The sequence below is a fragment of the Prenolepis imparis genome, unplaced genomic scaffold, assembly GCF_030444845.1.
Source record: "Prenolepis imparis isolate NDT839.2.m4 unplaced genomic scaffold, iyPreImpa1.0 SCAF_2, whole genome shotgun sequence".
NCBI lineage: Eukaryota > Metazoa > Arthropoda > Insecta > Hymenoptera > Formicidae > Prenolepis > Prenolepis imparis.
Genome location: NW_028141160.1, coordinates 22,218,364 through 22,237,357, shown reverse-complemented (window position 1 = coordinate 22,237,357; position 18,994 = coordinate 22,218,364). Strand labels below are relative to the sequence as shown.

The 18,994-nt window shown below is 43.2% G+C and overlaps 2 protein-coding genes across 2 annotated transcripts in view; one reads left to right on the top strand and one right to left on the bottom strand.

Moving 5' to 3' along the window:
• Dan (protein distal antenna) overlaps positions 1–18,994 on the bottom strand; it is a 94,225-nt gene that overhangs the window by 31,242 nt on the left and 43,989 nt on the right. The window lies entirely within an intron of this gene.
• On the top strand, positions 15,870–18,566 carry LOC145932957 (uncharacterized). Its single transcript, XM_083032181.1, has one exon. The coding sequence runs from the start codon at positions 15,870–15,872 to the stop codon at positions 18,564–18,566; it is 2,697 nt and encodes an 898-aa protein (XP_082888307.1).

Genomic DNA, 18,994 nt, shown 5'->3' with positions numbered 1-18,994 from the left:
TTCATTGGAGTAACGACGAACGAGAACGAATCGTGTGCGATCCCCTTTAAAAATGCGGCACGAAACGCGGATACGAACGAATAATACTGCGCACGGAGATATTTAAAGTTTGACAAAACACCATTAATTCACTTTACCGTCTTCTCTTTGCGCGTGGACGTGGAATTTCTACACGTTTTTTTGAAACACACAGGTGCGTTATTCCCTCCCCAGGTCCGAGGGACGTCGGGGTCGAGCTCGATTTATTACAAGTTATTGCCGGTCGCGCTCTTTCATGGATTTAGCCGAAAGTTTCACGCGGATGTGACAAGAGAGAAAGGATCTCTCTCTTCCTCTCTCGCCTCGGTCGCTCGGCCGAAACGCGTTTGCGGCTTTGGGAGAACGAGTTTCAGGCGTGTCTCTCCGCGATGAAAGCTGCCATTTTCTCGCGTGTAAAAATTCGATCTCGGGCGATGGATTGTCATTTACTCTCGGCCATTTTGCGTCGATTTTCGCTTTTTTTTCTTTTGACTCCAAATTATTTACTTAGCTTTATTTATTCGGGCTGTTTACTTCTCTCCTCCCTCGTATATCTTTAATCATATTTATTTATCTCGACGCCGAGTTTCCAGATTATGTACAGCGATATATCTATATTCTTAATTTCTACGTGATTTAACACTCGTTCGTTGTTAAAAAAAATTTTAAAAAAACTCGATTCATGTATATTAAGTCCGAACGGTGATAAAGAAATTTCGTTCGCATCTCTAACAACATTGCGACACTTAACGATTGGCGAAATCACGATTCGCGGAATCTCTCTCTTCGGTACGAGTAATCCTTATTAATGGATTTTTTTTATCCACGACGTAATAATCTTGCGATATATTGGCGGAAGTTTTCGCAAAACTTTATCGGAAACTTTATTCTACGAGTGCGCGCGCTGCTCCCAACTTTTTTACAACGTTTAACTACTTTCACTGGGAATATATTTAGGAAAAAATTTCAAAGTATTTTTTTCTTCCTCTTTATTCGGACGTCTCTTTCGTATCATCGTTTTTATCAATTCGCCGAAAACGAAATACGGATATTCATCGATCTAATTTCAATAACGAGGACGAATTGTACGAAACGTCAAATCGCTATCAAAACATTATCGTTGAAAGGGGAAAATGCGAGAAGCGCCAGAATCTCTATCTCTCATCGATATGAATTCCGCGTGACGCGGGATGAATTTTATTTAGCGATGCATCGCATTGAATTTTTTATTTTTTATCTCTGTTATTACGCGATCGCCCACGCATACGCACACGCGTTCGCGATATTACGGCGTGTGTGGAGATTAATTGGAATAACGCCGAGTTTGCACGCTCCCATTCTCCCCGACCCGAAAGGTCGGAAGAGTTTGTAAACGATCGTAAAGCCACAAGGTCGTATTTACGAACGCATATGCGTTCGCTTTCAGCGCCCGTGAATAACCTATATGCCGCCGGCTTGGTGTGCGTGAATACGCCCATCTGTACGTGCGTGTGTGCGTGCGTGCGCGCGCACGCCTATATCTCCGGACATCTATTCCCTTTGGAATTTGAAACTAGAAAGAAACCTATTGTTTTCTTCAAAAATTGCGAAAAGACTATAATAAAGCGAAACTATAGTTTTCAATTAATCGAAAACGAGGGAACACATTAATTATTGAATGGCATAATTTCTTGTTATGTTTACACGAGATTTTATGATCGCATAGCTCAGTGGTTCTTAATTGGTGTTCCGCGAAATAAAAAATATTTAATATATAAATACATTAATAAGTATTACACGTTTAAGTATTCTGAAAAATACTCTACAATTTATTATCGTCACAATTAAAATTAATATACATCATATATATTAATTTATCTCATGTTAATACATAATATTTAAATCTTTTTTTTACATCAATATTATATCAGAGATGAAAGATTATATACTTATATACTGTACAAATTACGGATAACTGAGAAATCCGTATTCCTTAATTGATTTTGGATTTTCTGCCAATTTTTTTTATAATTAAAAGTATTCCGTGACTTCAAAGAGGTTAAGAACCACTGGCCAGATTCTTTTCAAAATTGTTTCTTCGTTTAATTTATCGTCTCGATGTCGTACAATCTTTGTACAAAGACTGATTGAATTTATAAGATCGAAATTCGTCAAAACACTCTATGTTTATTAAAATTTCTGCAAACAATAGTAGTAATAAAACGATTAAGTTTCGAGCACTTTTTCCTTAAACGGAATTTTGTGTGAAGATCAACAGAAATACAATTCGCTTTTCTCATAAAATGTGAACGTGGCCTCTCAAACGTGAAAACTCGACGACTGTCGAAGGTTTACAAGAGAAGAAGTATAAGATATTCAGATTTGGTAAGCTCTAGAAATATTACGGTAAAAGTTGTAGTAATCTAAATTTTTTCAACAAGATGTTTCATAATATATACATATAAACTTTTAATTTTTAAATAAATGTTTCTCTCTCTCTTCTGTGAAAAAAACATCTCTTTTCAGATATACAAATATTTATTTACATGTGTTACAAAATTCTTAATTTTAAATACTCATTACGATTGGAAACAAAACTTTTTCAAGGAAAAAAAGACATAATTAAATAACTAAATATGGCGATAAGAGAGATAAAAAACGACAGATTACAAAAAGGAATAACTTGTCACCGATGTAGTAAAATAAAGATATAATGTTGAAAAAAAATTATACGTTCCGCATCGAACTCGGAATAAGATAACAAATCCTTTTGCAATAGAGAAATAGTTCGCGGCATATAAACGAGTCAGAAAATGAGAAATGTATTTTCACTATATAAGACGACGACTTTATCTTGAGACGTGCCCACCATTGTAACGTAGCGTTCACGCACACGCATACGCACACCCACACGCATAAGCACACGCCAGGCAAGCGGCAGTCGTGCCGCAAAGATATAACGCCGGAATACCGTTAGCTGCGCGGAAACATGTTCGTTACAATGGACCGGTCGAAGCCTGACTCTTTAATGTTTCTTTGGTGTCTTTGGTTGCAACATGGTAATTCCTTTTGGTGTTGACTGTAACATGGTGGCCAAAAATCAGCAGGCCAGCAGAACAGAAAAAGAGAGAGAGAGAGAGAGAGAGAGAGAGATAGAAGGACGAAATGAGTAACCAAGCTTGACGACGGGAAGAATTGTGTGAAGAGAGATGGGTATTCAAAGGGGACAAAGATGCTCGTAGTAGGTACGAGCACGAGTAGACGAGCAGATCGTGGTAGCGGTCGGGCGTCGAGCAGGCTTTAATTAGCACGGATTTCGGCGAACGACGGCCACGACGTAGAGAGCTCACAATCAGCCGTCTGGGACTATCTTTCTCTCCCTCCCTCCCTCTCCTTCCCTCCTCCTCACGCTCTCTCATGCCGCGTCAATCGAATAGATTTTCTTCACGAGAATGCGCAGGAAAAAAAAGAAACGAACAGCGTCTCGTTTCATCTTTAGTTTCGCGCAGTATGCTTTAACAGGAAAAATTTCGCTTGCCTACAAGTTTCGTTCTTTGGAAGATAAAAAAGAAATATTTGCCACTATAGTAACTCTGAGATTTACAGAAGAGCTGAAAAAAGAAGCGAGAGAGAACGCACTATAATACCCAAGACCCAACTCTTTCAGGCCGACGTTGATGGTTTGGCCGCGATTATTGCAACACTTGAAAACACATTTAAAAACTCAAAAAGAGAAGAGCGGGGGAGAGGAAAGGTCGAAGAGAAGAGTCGAGGGAGAAGAAAGACGGAAGATAGTGGAACGAGCGTGAGCGATGAAGGGACGGCTATTCGTGCTTCAAGGGTGGTCGAAGGATGGAGGTGCCCCCGCGGCGGGATGTTCGGGGGGGGACGAGGGGGAAGGGTAAAGTTGGGTCGCGCAGGGACGCGAAAGGGACGCGAAAGGGACGCGCGAGAGAGCCGAGTATCCGCGCGCGCACCCGGCTAAATAACGGCTTGGCTCTATCCTCCTCCTCCTTCCACTCGCGGCGTTCCGACTTCCCTCTTCCCCGGGGACCCGTCTCCCCCGCGTCCTCGTCGTCGCCGTCGTGGCAGTTACTCCGCTTCATCCTCAACCCTCTTTTATCCTCCGCGTGCTACGACTCGTTTTCCTGCCGCCCCCCAGTGCCTTCTCTATTTCTTTACCTGTGTAACCTCACGCTAACCTTACGCAGCCTTTTCTGCTTCTACTGAATTCCTATGTTCGAACCTTAAAAAACCACGAAATATTCAGACAGAAAATAGCGTATATATAGAAAAGAGTAATAAGTAAAAAAGGCAAAAATCTTATGATAGAAAGAAAAATTTGTGGGTTTTTCTTATCCCCCCCGTTAAGGAAATATTCTCATCCCATGGTCAAAGACTGTTCTCGCAATACTCTAGGGCGGTCTAGTGAAACGAGACGGCGACACAAAAAGCAACTTAGGCAACGCGAAAGGGGAAAAGAGATGTAAAGAGAGAGAGAAGGCCCGGCGGCCTCGCGATCCGCGGCCAGGCAGCCGTCCGTCGCGGATTCCCTGGCAGCGGTTCGATATACCAGAGGTTATTTAGACTTAGCGAACGCGCTCTCTCAACGCTGCCTGCCTCCGGGCCGTTCGGTCTAAAGTCGATATCGAGGAAGAATCGGGGGGGAAGAGAGGAGAGAGAGAGAGAGCCTTCGTGTCACCGGCCGTCGCGGCCGTTCTACGCTATAACGAGACCGCGTTGCTGGCGAATCTGTCTGTCCGCCGTTCTACGGACGAGTTTTAAGTTTCAACGCGATTTGCGATTCGCGATTAATTTTACCAAAGACTTACCCTCCGAAGAGTGCGCATCAACGTCGAATATCGATGCGGAAAGAAACTATTCGCTATTTCGTTCGAACTCGCTTTCTTTAATTGTTAACATAATACGAAGATCGCGTTTAGCGTTAATATAGAACGAGAATCAGATAAGCGCGAGATTTGCGACGAGATTACGGATCTTTTCGGAGCAAGAGTCGCAAAATAACATTTATTTTAATATTAAGATGGTGAAATCCATACGCACTTATAAGGGCCGGTTGTTTCAATTTCTTGGTAAAAGTTTCACCCGGCAGATAGTGTAGCTTCGTCTCTTTTTTAGAACTTTTCTGAAAAAAGACGAATATATGCTATCTGTCCGGTAAAACTCACCAAAAAGTGGAACAATCGATCCTAAGAGTTGTCTCGTGTACAGGATGGTTGCTCCGAAACTGAAAATTTGCGTTATAATAAACATGATTAAATCAAAATTTTTTGTACATATTTTACGTTTACGTAAAAAACAGTACACAATTTAATATATTTATTAATAAAATAGTTCAAACAGACGAATCTTTTCTAGCTACAAGTAGGTATATATCTGGAAGGCAGGAATAAGAAATTATCTCGAACTTTCAACACTCGATAGTACAATAATTTATTTAGAAAAATATAAAATTCCATAGGATAGGATAATCAATAAAATCATCGATAAAATGAATTTAGCACTAGGGTGTAACAGTGCAAAACTTATTATTAAATAAAATAATTCAAAGATTCACGACGAATCTTTTCTAATAATTACAGGTATATGTATATCTCGAAGATGAGAATAAAGAAACGTCTCAAACTTTCGATACTCGCTCGTACAATAATTTTTTTTCCTGCAAGATTTTTATTTAGGAAAATATGAAATAAATATAATACACCCATATATATAGTTGTGTTCGTGGCGCGGTACTTTTTTCCCCGTAGCGCGGGATAATCGATAAAATCATCGATTGAAAAACGAGGATGTATTGGGTGAGAAAAAAATGTGAAGCCGACTGAAAAAATATATATATCCCGCGAAACACGCGTGGTTACGAGTAATTTTCATTGGTGTGCCGCCGACGATACGGCGCTCGCGTGTGTCGGATCGCTAATGCGCGCCAATTATCTCTAGGCTCTCTCGTTGCGAAATCAAAAATGCGCGTCGCGTCGCGTCTCGCCGCCTCCTGCCTCCGCATATATATCTGGCGCGATATACACGTGGCGCGACCCGAAAAAAGTGTTCATCGCGGTCGCGGTCGCGCTCTCTCTCGCGTCCCTGGAAACCGCGAGGCGAAAAAAAATATATATGCTCGAGTAGAACAAGAGCCGCCGTATATACCGTGTATATATATATAAGGAGAGTGAGAGTGAGTGAGAGTGAGTGAGAGAGTGTGAGTGTGAGTGTGAGTGTGAGTGTGTGTGTGTGTGTGTGTGTGTGTGTGTGTGTGTGTGAGAGAGAGAGAGAGAGAGAGAGAGAGAGAGAGAGAGAGAGGAGAGAGAGAGAGAGAGAGAGAGAGAGAGAGAGAGAGAGAGAGAGAGAGAGAGAGAGAGAGAGAAGGCGAAGGAGAGAGACTGTACGCAATTTTAGGCAATCGTCGAGAGTAGCTGGGCGAACGGACTTTCTCCACCCAGTCGTCATCGGCAAATTCGTGACCTTGTGAGGCCTTCCGCTCGTGACCGCTCGACACCCGGCCGCTATATGGTTGATGACATTGAGAATCGCGTCTTGAGGAATCATGGTCGCGTATACGATTACAGTGAAAAAAAAACACGCTCTTCTCCGTAAAAATCGTCGAAAGAAGGACAAAGATTAGGATCGAGATGTAACACGTCGATATATAACAAATGAGATTTTCCTGTCCCGCTGCGTTAAGTTGGTGGCAAAATGGCAATAGTTTGCAAAATTCCTATACATTTGTTCCTTTCGCTATCGTTCGCCTCTATACCGTTCTCGGTTTGCTCGACTGCTCTTTCTCCGCCTCACAGCCGGCGAAGCCGATGCGAGCCTCTTTCTCCTGATCACGGGGCGCGTAGCGGCGTAGAGCTGAAGAGAATCTCTCTGTGTATACACGCACATATATAACTACATATAACTCGGTCTTGAGTTCTCCAAGTGTGTTTCTGTTTTACCTACCTACCTACCTATCTACCACTACCGCCGTCTCGTAAACGCAGTTTAAGCGACTTCGAGATGGCAGTCGGCGGCGCCGTTCTCGCATTACGGAAGCGAAGTTTTCAAGTTCCACGACACTGACCCAGTTTGCCCTCTCCCGCTGCCGCCGCGCTCCGTCTCTCTCTTTCTCAGACTCTCTCTCTCCCCCGCGCTCGCTCTCCCTCCCCCTCCCAGCTAATACTTCTACTACGGACGGGCGGACGGGTAGTTACAGTTTCCCGCAAGTACGTATGAATGCGCAGGCATCAAAAGCGCTCTCACTCTCGTCCGCGCGCCGTCTCGGATGTCTCGCGCGCAGGTCGCTGATCGACGCACGACCATTCTTGAGTGCGTCGAAAGAACGTTGGGGGAGGGAGGGAGAGAGAGAGAGAGAGAGAGAGAGAGAGAGAGAGAGAGAGAGAGAGAGAGAGAGAGAGAGAGAGAGAGAGAGAGAGAGAGAAAGAAAGAAAGAGAGACGGAAAACCGGATGTGGATCGAGAGTCGCTGCCGGCTTCGATCTTTTTCATCGACGCGCTCCGGGGCTCGAATAATCGCTACGAGAGAGATGTTTCGACCGCGTTCGTATGACACGCGCAAAACATCATGAAACATCTAAGAAACACCTCATGCACCAAGTAATTAAAACGATGCGGTAACGCGATATAACGAGATGGAAAAGTGTAAAAAAATGTCACATTGTGAAAATTGTCGATTAGCGATCGATGTTTTTCGAGGTTTTGCGACTGAATACGTAGAGGATTATTCTATTTCGGTTCGTTGCTATAATATAATCGCGTGTATATTACGTAATGTAGGGACGCGCGTATAATGATTCGCGAGCGTGAATCGATAATTTGACGCGACCTAGAACTGTCACCGCGCAATGATGAACGAATTTTTGTAAAATTCTTTTTTATTATATAAATGGGAGAAAAGGGATTCCTTTACAGTAGTGTATTTGAGTACAAATTACAAACATCAGTAAAGACGTAAAAAAATGTCAAAAAATAAACAAAAAATATATTTTTGAGACTAATAATAATTTAACAAAGAGCACATACACACAGTAAAGAAAAAAATTAAATATTAGGATGCAAGAACCTAACGAAGGCATAATGTAATGCACGTTTAAAAGAGAACCAAGAAATGTTTAAAAAAATATGCAATCTGAAAATTTATTAACCAACAAGTATATTTAGGGATTTAAATTCACCGTAATAAGTACAATGCAATTTCTCATTTAAAAAAAAAGTTCTTTCTAATTTTCTCGAATAATGCGTACACATCTCCGCGATAAAACAAACGCCACAGAAACGGCAGTGTATGTGTATGTGTGTGTTCGTGACCCTGACGTCTGACATGCCGACACATAAACGACTCTATCGGGTCAATCGTTTTTATTATCGTATATACAACGCGTAATACGAATATCGAATAATACGCAACTGAGAAAAAAAAACAGTTCTTTGGCGATGTCGGATCCTGACGCTGGTCTTTGCGAAAGTCTTGCGCGTCAGTCTCATTTTTCGGTAGGTAGATAGATGCAGGTAGGTAGGAATGCGGCCTATACATGCGTGTTGTCGGAAAGCGTACGAGTTGGGCTCGGTCTCTTTCGATCACAACGAAAGCCATAAAAGCCGTTGCCAAATCGCCGTCGCTCGGCAGCCGCTTCGCGTTCCCCTCGAGTTTTCCCTTCCCCTTCCCCCTTCCTCGTCGCTTCCCCTCGCGACTTCGCATCGCGTCGCGTCGTGCGTTTCGTCACGTTCTCGCCTCTTCTACGCGGATTTCCCCTCGCGCTTATGTTGAGAACCTCTCTCTCCCTCTTTCTCTCTCTATTTCTTTCTTTCGCATTTTCTTCTCTTTTTCTCTTTTTCCATCATTCGCTTCATTGTCCGTGCGCTTTACGTTTCTTTCGACCCGGTTCCTCTTTTTCGCCGACCTAAACGTGAAACAAATTTGGTTAACACAGCATGAAGTGCTTGATTTAATGTTATTCTTGTATATTAACCCCTTACCAGTGTCTGACGCCTATATGCGCAAAAATTTTAGTGACCACCAGTGTGTCTGACGCTTATAAGCATCATAAAAAAATTCGATAAAGACCAATTTCAAACATTGCGATTGATAACCAATAATATAATATAGTTGATATTATAAAAGAAGGAATGATATTTCAGAATATGCTTATATGTTATCAATAGAAAATAAAAAATAAGCCAAACACATGACTATAAATGGATGTCTATATGAATGATCACTTATGAGAATGCAGTCCGTGCGTGCACCTAGCGGCGCACGAAGAAAACTGAGAGCAGACACAAACGCACACGAATTCTATGGAAAATGACGTTATGTAATATGAAAAACAAGTTTCATTCCAATCAAAATATTTTCAAACTTTGCGACATCCATGTTGGATCCGCCATCTTTAATTCGATAATTTTGATATGAAATTTGGATTCAGCGACCCCAAAAACCCCCAAGGAATATTTTTTATAAAAATTGAAAAAAATTTTTGTCAACACACTTATGGCACAGAAACATTTTTTTCTGTACACTGTTAAAGGGTTAAGAAGTTTCTCACCTTTCGGTTTCGGTCTTTTCAAAGTGGAATTTGTCTAATTTTAACAAGAACAGTCTTTTTATCTATTATATTTAGAGAAACAACTTACATCCTAATTCCTTTTTTTTTTGCAATATTGCTACGTTAAGTGAAAGTTGTAGAAGCGCCAAGATGGCAGTGGATCTTTACTAAACATATCTTGAGAGAAATAGCTTGAAAAGAATGTATTTGATAACTTATAGAAAGAGTTTAAATCATTTATAGCTGTATGTGCTCAATTTTTTAAATAAAAAAATTTTGAAATAATAAATTGAAAGACATTCTGACATATATGTATAAATACAAAATCAGGTTTGAAAGGACCTAATAAGAGTCAGGCGCAACAAAATTGTATTTAAAATTCTCTAATTATTTTGAACGTTTCGGAAAATCTTATTCTTTGAACAATTCTCGAGGATGTAAAATACGGATCGAGACACGTGAATTTTCTTACTAATCGATATGCTGAGGATGGACCAGAGGAAGGATAGAAACGTTTATTAAATAATTTATTAGCCCTTTTCATATCTGAAAATGTCAAAATGTGATTTTCAAAAATGATGCCGCCGATAGTTTTGCGGCTACTTTTATTGTCACAAATCAATAGTATTATTATTCACTGTAAATTTTCCGAAGAGAATGGAACGATTGTTGATTGTAGAGGCATTATTGACGACTAACCTTACTAGTATTAAAAAAGATATCTATTTAGTATTAAAGGAACACTTTATCCATTGTAGCGTCACGTTAGCTTCACAGTTTAAAATTAGCATCATTGTCAAAAAAGAAGCCGACGGTGTTGGCGCCTAAAAAGAAAACTGTTTCAAAAATACAAATTCCCTGCGGGAAATAGTATTGTGTTTCCGGTTCATTGTGTTTAATATCTCAGAAAAAAAAGGAATAGTCATCACTGCCATTTTCTAGGGCGCCGATCAGTCTCGTAAAGATTATCCGAAAAAAAAGAAACAATGCTGATGATCATTGGCAGTGATGACTATTCCTTTTTTTTCTGAGATATTAAACACAATGAACCGGAAACACAATACTATTTCCCGCAGGGAATTTGTATTTTTGAAACAGTTTTCTTTTTAGGCGCCAACACCGCCGGCTTCTTTTTTGACAATGGTGCTAACTTTAAACTGTGAAGCTAACGTGACACTACACTGGATAAAGTGTTCCTTTAATACTAAATAGATATCTTTTTTAATACTAGTAAGGTTAGTCGTCAATAATGCCTCTACAATCAACAATCGTTCCATTCTCTTCGGAAAATTTACAGTGAATAATAATACTATTGATTTGTGACAATAAAAGTAGCCGCAAAACTATCGGCGGCATCATTTTTGAAAATCACATTTTGACATTTTCAGATATGAAAAGGGCTAATAAATTATTTAATAAACGTTTCTATCCTTCCTCAGCATATCGATTAGTAAGAAAATTCACGTGTCTCGATCCGTATTTTACATCAGAAACTGTGATAATTGCAGTTTTAGTCAGAGTTTTAATCAATTTTTACTGTTATAAGTCGACCAATGTCTAGACAACCGAATTATCTATTACAAAAGGCTGCCATTTTCGCATGCGATTCTAACAATAAGATACTATATGACAAATGACAACCCATGCTGTGCCGCTGTGCATCTTTTAGTGCTGCGTTATGAATTGCTTTGTGCGTGGAAACGTCTCTCCTTTTTCTCTCTTTCTCGTCGCACTTAAGAGAACCTCCCAATAAACGACTCTTTTTTCCTCTCTCCCTCTTTCTTTCGCCGTTCCCCTTGTTTTCTTATCGTCACCGTCCTTCCTCTCTCGCGGACGCGACGGATGCGCGAGCGAGCGGGCGAATCGACGATACATATGGCAAGCGACTACGACGCAGCAGCGGAGCTTGAACGCGCGGCCGATTTAACTCGCGCGCCTCGATGGAATCCTCGCTGCTCGCTCGCCCGTAAACAATCGTAACGGTCTCGGATTTCAAAACGCGCTTTCGAGAACGCCGGCGCGTTATCTGCGCCTTGTATATACGGCTCCGCATCGCTTCGACTATCGCTAATCAGAAGGAGGAGGAACGGGGGTAAACAGGGGGAACCTAACCGCTCGATTCCTCGAGGTGGAAGGCGCGCGAGAAGAGCGATTGCGCCCCGATGCCGATACGCGTCGTAACGGAGATAGGGGACACTAATACACTCGGTCATTATCGCCATTGACCGCGAACGTATACATAATAACGATTCCGCGAATATTGTACAGTGTGAAAAAAAGAAGAGGAATTATCGCGTACTTCAATAGACGTCAGTCATGACGCGATCTCGAAAACAGCAACAAAACCGAATCCTCGATTCATACTATTGATTTGAAAGAGAAAATGTTCTTTTTGAGAAAAAAAATTTCTCCATTTTTATGTAGTGAAAACACATTAGGAAAAACATATACAGGGTATCCCAGACTAAATGGCAGATTTTGAGATTATTTAAAAATATTAAAACTACATTTTTCAGTTGCTTTCAGGTCGAAATTAATTTAGGTCGAATAGAATTTTAATTTAAAGCTTAGTTACAAGGATATATGATAGCAAAAATTGAGAGCTTGCAAAAAATAATGACTTCCCTCGACATTTTTTTTGAGAAAGAATCATCTCCAAATAACCTTAGGAATCTCCCATTAACGAGTGTGGTCTGATGTCTGGGACACCTTGTATATTATACAATTGAATGAATAAACGTGAAAAGCTATTCGCTTAAAAAATCGATCGACGATACATTATAAAATAGATAAGAGGGTCGTGTTATGAACCCGCAGGGAGAAGAGAGTTCAACCGACCTTTAATAAGTTAACCAACATATATATCCCCCCTCTTCGATATTAGAGCCTCTGAGCGATATTCGAAGCGAACGATTTAATTCCGCGACCGTAAACACATCTCGCGCGCGAGCGATCGATCAGCGAAGGATCGAATTCGATAGAGATCGTTCTTTTGTTGCGCCGGGCGCGCGTTTATCGGCGTATCGCTATTTTATCTCGTACGACGTTGATAAGTTATCGCAACGCCAGGCCGGGGCCGCCGCTGCTCGCTCGGTCGCGCGATTGCCCTCGCATAATCGCGTACGTTCCCTCGAAATTGCGAGCGTAGCACGGAAACGCTCACGGCTCCGATGCCGCCTCGGCGAGTCGGTGCTGGGTTCCACGCGGTACGTTCCGGAATACATGGCGCGAGAAAGAGAGAAAGAGAGAAAGAGAAAGAGAGAGAGAGAGAGAGAGAGAGAGAGAGAGAGAGAGAGAGAGAGAGAGAGAGAGAGAGAGAGAGAGAGAGAGAGAGAGAGAGAGAGAGAGAGAGAGAGAGAGAGAGAGAGAAGGAAGAGAGAGAGAGGAGTCGGGCACCCGGCCGTGCTGCTCGTAAATTCTCGAAAGGAACGGTCCGTAGCAGCGGCTCTCTGTTACCTTACCGCTCTTCCCGCGGTAATATTACTCGGCTTATATTGCTCGGGACTCGGCGGTTCCACGGGAGAGAGAGCGAGAACGAGGGACGGAGAAAGAGAGACGGAGAGGGGAATCGCGGGAATGAGGGAGCGGGTGCGACGAGGACGCGGGACGAACAGCAGGACGCGCATCCGTTGCTGCCGAGGCGAGGCTGTTCTCTCGCCGCGCCGATCGTTCGCTCGTCGCGCCGCGCCGGCGAGGAGAGCGTGCGAGAGGAAAAGGCGAGCGAACCCCGAGGGATCGCTCCGTAGAGCGGAGAGAGACCCAGGTACACATACACGTACATATATACATGAGAGACGGCCAAACGTCGGGCTACGTCCGTGTGCATTAGCCCGGCACGTCCGCGTTACGTGTGTACGTGCGCGCGCTCTCCCGAAGCCACCGCCGCGGCGATAACCTATACCCAAGCGGCGTGTCGTGACGCGGCGACGTTGCCGCGCGCATCCGCGCCCGACCGAAACGACGACGACGACGACAATGACGAAGGATGACGACGACGACGACGACGAGGAAGCGACGATAACAAGGACGATGGAAATGAAAAAGAGAGAGAGAGAGAGAGAGAGAGAGAGAGAGAGAGAGAGAGAGAGAGAGAGAGAGAGAGAGAGAGAGAGAGAGAGAGAGAGAGAGAGAGAGAGAGAGAGAGAGAGAGAGAGAGAGAGAGAGAGAGAGAGAGAGAGAGAGAGAGAGAGAGAGAGAGAAATTAGATCTCGGACGACTAATAAATGCGACGATGATAAAGACAATGTAATAGAAAGTAGTGTAACGTAGTAGATACGATAATGGGGAGGACTGGGATATAGAGAGATGGGTTGTATAGCAATTGCGCGCAAATACGATGACGATGATGATGATGAGTACAACTCGGCGAGTAACACCATGACGATAATGACGAGACACCGTGAGCGCTCACTCAGTGTGAGAACGGCAGCTGGTCAGCACCGCCGTGCATGCGACACCTCTCGTGATCTTGGTCGCGGGACCCGCATGCCAGGGCGATCGTCGATCGTCTGGCCTGAGGGCCCAGATATACGCGGCTTCTCTCTCTCGCTCTTTCCTCTTCTCTCTCTCTTTCAAGTGAGTATTTGTGGCAGACGTGTTATTTGGCTGCTCCGTTTCTGTGCAGATTTTCTTCCGTAATTTGGCCCTCTGGGGCCCCGTTTTTCTTGCTTGTAGTGTACTGAGGTCAAGGGCTACTTTTGCTTGACTCATTGTGGACCCCGGTCCATGCCTGGGTCAGCTTGCCGTGTTTTTTGGATTGCGGGATGCGAGTGAGATTTTCTATCTGTCAACTCGCATACGTTAGATCTTCACCTTGGCGGTGTTTACGTCCGTGCCTATTGTACGGTTGTTATGGATACGGGAATAGGAGTCGGTGGGCAGGATGGCGGTGGAGCGGGAAGCAGAGGGCTAACGAGACAATCGACCAGTGCGGGAAATTTAAAAGCAGGTATGTCAGAGAGATCGGGATTCGAGGCATTAAATTCTTCTAGAGTCAATGCGCTTAGAGTAACGGTTGATAGACATAGCGACGCAGTATCAAGGTTGCTATTGGGGAGTAAAGAGACTTTGGAGAAGAGAACATTGATTGAGGCTGCTTTTAGAGCTTGTAGAGACGCCTTTATGGAGGTATCCACGGTTCTGACAAATATTCTCGATGAACGGTCGGTGCCCGCGGATTTATCTGTGAATATTAGGAGCGCGGTGGCGGAAGCTCTGAATGAACGGTCGGTGCCTGCGGATTTTTCAGTGGACATTAAGCGTGCGGTAGTGGAGGCTCTGAATGACCTTGGTCTGAGGAATGCAATTAAGAATAGCAGTAATTTAGCCAGAACTTATGCATCGGTGAGTGGCACTTCGGGGTCAGAGGTGCGGGTCTCGCGGGGGCCGACGGTGGAGTCGACGAATACTACTAGTTTTCTGATTACACCTGAGGAAAATAAGAAGGATAAATATGTTTCGGCCCAGGAAACCAGGGAGACTATCTGTAGGGTTTTTAAGCCTGCGGACTGCGGGTTGAAAATTAAGAAAATGACACTGGCGAGAGAAAACAGTGTAAGAGTTGAGGCTTTCTCACCTGACTTAAACAAGATAAGGGCTCACCCCGGTCTTGCGGGTGCAGGACTCAAGGTCCATGAGAGCACGAAGTTTAATCCGAGACTCATAATACACGGTGTTCCGGCGGAGATGTTAGCTGGTGAGATTAAGGAGGAGCTTGCAGCGCAGAATCTGAGTGATGATTTGGCAAGAGATCTCAAGGTCGTCTTTGTCTTCAAGCCTAAACCTAACAAGAGAACGACTAGCTGTATTCTGGAGGTCTCACCGGCTGTGCGTAGGGCTTTTTTGAAGAACGGACGGATTTATATTCGATATGCTGCTTGCTACTTTGCTGACCATGTGAGAGTGGCTCAGTGCTACAGATGTCTTTCCTTCGGACATTTTGCTGGAAATTGCGATGCGGGGCCATCATGCGGACACTGTGGCGGAGCCCACGAAATGAAGGACTGTAAGGGCAAGAGTAATCCGCCTAAATGTCTGAACTGTGAACGCCAAGGATCCAGGGACGATCTCGGTCATTCTGCTGTGGATGCTGCGAGATGTCCAATATTGTGCAGAAAAATTAAAGATAGGATCGCTTTCATTAATTATGACTGAGGAAATTAACAACCTAGAGGACATAAAAATCTGCCACGTAAACTGTCAGTCGCTTTTTGCACACTTGGATGAATTCCGGCTTTTCTTTGAGAACTCGGACTTCCACATAATTTGTATGTCCGAAACGTGGCTGAGGACGGATATTACGGACATAATGGTTAGGATGCCGGGGTATTCGCTCTTCAGATGCGACAGGGTAGGTAGAGTTGGCGGCGGTGTTGCTCTCTATATCGCGGACAATCTTCGTGCCGCGGTTCTTCGGAGCTCTCCTGGGTCGCATGCTGTTAGGCCTGAATTCATGATCGCGGAAATTTTGTTCAGTAACTCTTCCAAGTTACTACTGGCTGTGGTGTATAGACCTCCAAATTCGGGATATCTAAATGAATTTTTCCAGGCGTTTCTTGACCTTCAGGTCAATTTTAGGCACTCGGTTATATTTGGAGACTTTAATGCTGACATGAACCATGTCACCTTTGATAGTCAGCAGCTAAATGCCTTTATATCTGCTTCGAGTCTTTACCTTGTTCCCTTCGGATCCACTCATCATCTGAGGAATTCGAGCACATTCATTGACCTGAGTATAGTCGACGATGAGGATAAAATTATGGAGTACGGTCAGCAAGATGTATCATTCTTATCTGCGCATGATCTTATATACATAAGATATGGAGTCAGGCTGCAGCGACGGTGCGGTAGGCTCGTTGCTTGCAGGGACTGGAGTGTTTTCGATGCTACGTCGTTCAAATCGGACATAAATAACATTGACTGGTCGGATGTCTATACTTCAGGAAACATGGATGAGAAGATTGAAATCTTCAATAGAAAGTTGCTGGAGATCTATAATCTGCATGTTCCGTTGAGAAGGCGCCGATTTAGGAATCTACCGGCTCCCTGGTTGACTGAGAATGTCCGCCTGGTTATGCGTGAGAGGGATTTAGCCAGAAGAGCGTGGAGACGATGCAGATGTGATCTTCTTTATAATCGCTATAAAGTCCTGCGAAACCGGGTGCAGAGTCGTGTACGCACAGTGAAACGTGACTATTATCTCAGTGTCTTCAATCGCATGGGAAATGCCGGGGAGATTTGGAGCGAATTGAGGCACCTTGGACTAGTCAAGGCTAGGGATTCCGGAGCACGCCTTCTCTGCTCCGTGGAAGAATTGAACAAGTTTTTTAGTGCAAGTGGGGAGGTAACCTCTAAATCTGACGACAATGTTACACTTGCCTCCCGTAACTCCTTTAATAACTTGCTCTCCGGGAAGTTTAATGATGAAGATCTCCACTGGAAGTATGTTACGCCAACGTCGATCGGAAGGGCTATTTCGAGGATCAAGTCCAATGCGACTGGAGGGGATGGTATCTCCCTGAGACTGCTGAAACTGACAATGCACAACATGATTCCTATTTTGGAACACCTTTTCAATTATTCCCTGATGAATGGTGTTTTTCCGACACTGTGGAAATCGGCCCGAATCCGTCCGATTCCCAAAACCAAGAATCCGACTATGGCGCAGCATTACCGGCCTATTTCAATTCTCCCTACCCTGTCGAAGGCGCTAGAAAGAGTGGTGGGTGAGCAGATTAGGGAGCATCTGGAAATTTCTGATCTTTACGATCCCTATCAATCAGCCTATAGGCAACATCATTCCACACAAACGTGTCTTATAAGAATGGTAGATGAAGTCAGGCATGCGGCTGATAGCAGAATGATCACAGTGAGCGTATTCCTTGACTTTTCTAAGGCCTTCGAGAAGGTCGATCATTTGGTGTTAATCGAGAAACTTAAGGGAATAAATTTCTCAGATGGAACTCTAAATTGGATTTATTCCTACTTAACAGGACGGACTCAGGTAGTCCGGGACGATTTGGAGGGCGCAGTTTCATCGGTTTCTCACATAGGGGCAGGAGTTCCACAAGGATCTGTACTGGGACCTTTACTTTTTTCGCTCTATTTGTTAGATTTTGGCCGGGTGCTTGAGCACTGCAAATACAATTACTACGCGGATGACCTGCAGGTGTACGTTCACAGTGAACCTAGAGACCTTTCTACCACCATCCGAAATATGAATGACGACATTGAAGCGGTTTTGAGGTGGACAACAGCAAATAAACTTGCATTGAATCCGGATAAGACACAAGCAATAATCTTAGGCACTTCAAGATACGTCAATGCCATAGATTTAACTGCGCTTCCGGAGCTTAAAATGGATGGGATGGACATTAAATATTCCACAACGGTAAAATATCTAGGTGTAAAAATCACGAATACTCTATCATGGGAGAAACAAATCGCGAATGTGGCGAGGAAGGCATATTCGGTCCTTTACCAGCTTAAGCTGTGCAAACATTTGCTCCCTGAGGCTCTGAAAACAAAACTGGTTGTCTCTCTCATATTTCCGCACATGGATTATTGTTGTGCAGCCTTTACAGATATGACAGCAGAAAATAGTCTGAGATTGTACAGAGCAATAAACTCCAGCATAAGATTCATTTTCAATGTAAGGTCAGATGCGCACATTACGCCTTATTATGATAAACTCAAATGGCTAAAGATAGACTCCAGGAGAAATTACTATGTGGGTTGCCTAATATATAATATACTTCGGACTAAACAACCTCGCCATCTCTTTGTGCATTTTAAATACAGGGCACCCCCCTCTGGCAGGGCAACAAGGGCTCCTGCAGATGTGCTCCTGAGGCCTCAATGTAGAATTGAGCTTTTTAATCGTTCTTTCAGGCTGTCGGCGATAAAACTATGGAACAGTCTTCCATTAGAGATTAGGAATGTCGAGACGTCGGGTGTCTTTAAACAAAAGCTCTATGCGCATTTGCTGGTATTACAGTCTGCCTGATCTGAATCCTTTGGGACTCAAAACGCTCTCGATCCCCTCTCTGACATGCTTTAGCGGTGATGCAGGCTACACAAACGCTCTGGATCTTGACACCTACATCATTAACACTTATAATATTATTTTATGTTAGGTTATTGATGGTATATTACAGACTTATAAATGATGGATATTGATTTTATTATTGGAAATGGAGTTATTAATGATGGTATATTACTGATTTATTAATGATGGATATTGGTTTATAAACACACCTAGGATTAATATACACAGTTATATACACACTTTTGCACATACACATACACATACACCCACACATAAACACACATTCATATTGTAATTTCTTACTTATATATTCTCTATATTTAATTGTATGACAAATTACCTATGTAACTTATTCGCGCTTGAGGGGACTCTGTCCCAGAGCGCAT

What these genes read in the sequence shown, in the direction of transcription:
- LOC145932957 (XM_083032181.1), top strand. Translation starts at nt 15,870, where the DNA reads ATGGTTAGGATGCCGGGGTATTCGCTCTTCAGATGCGACAGGGTAGGT.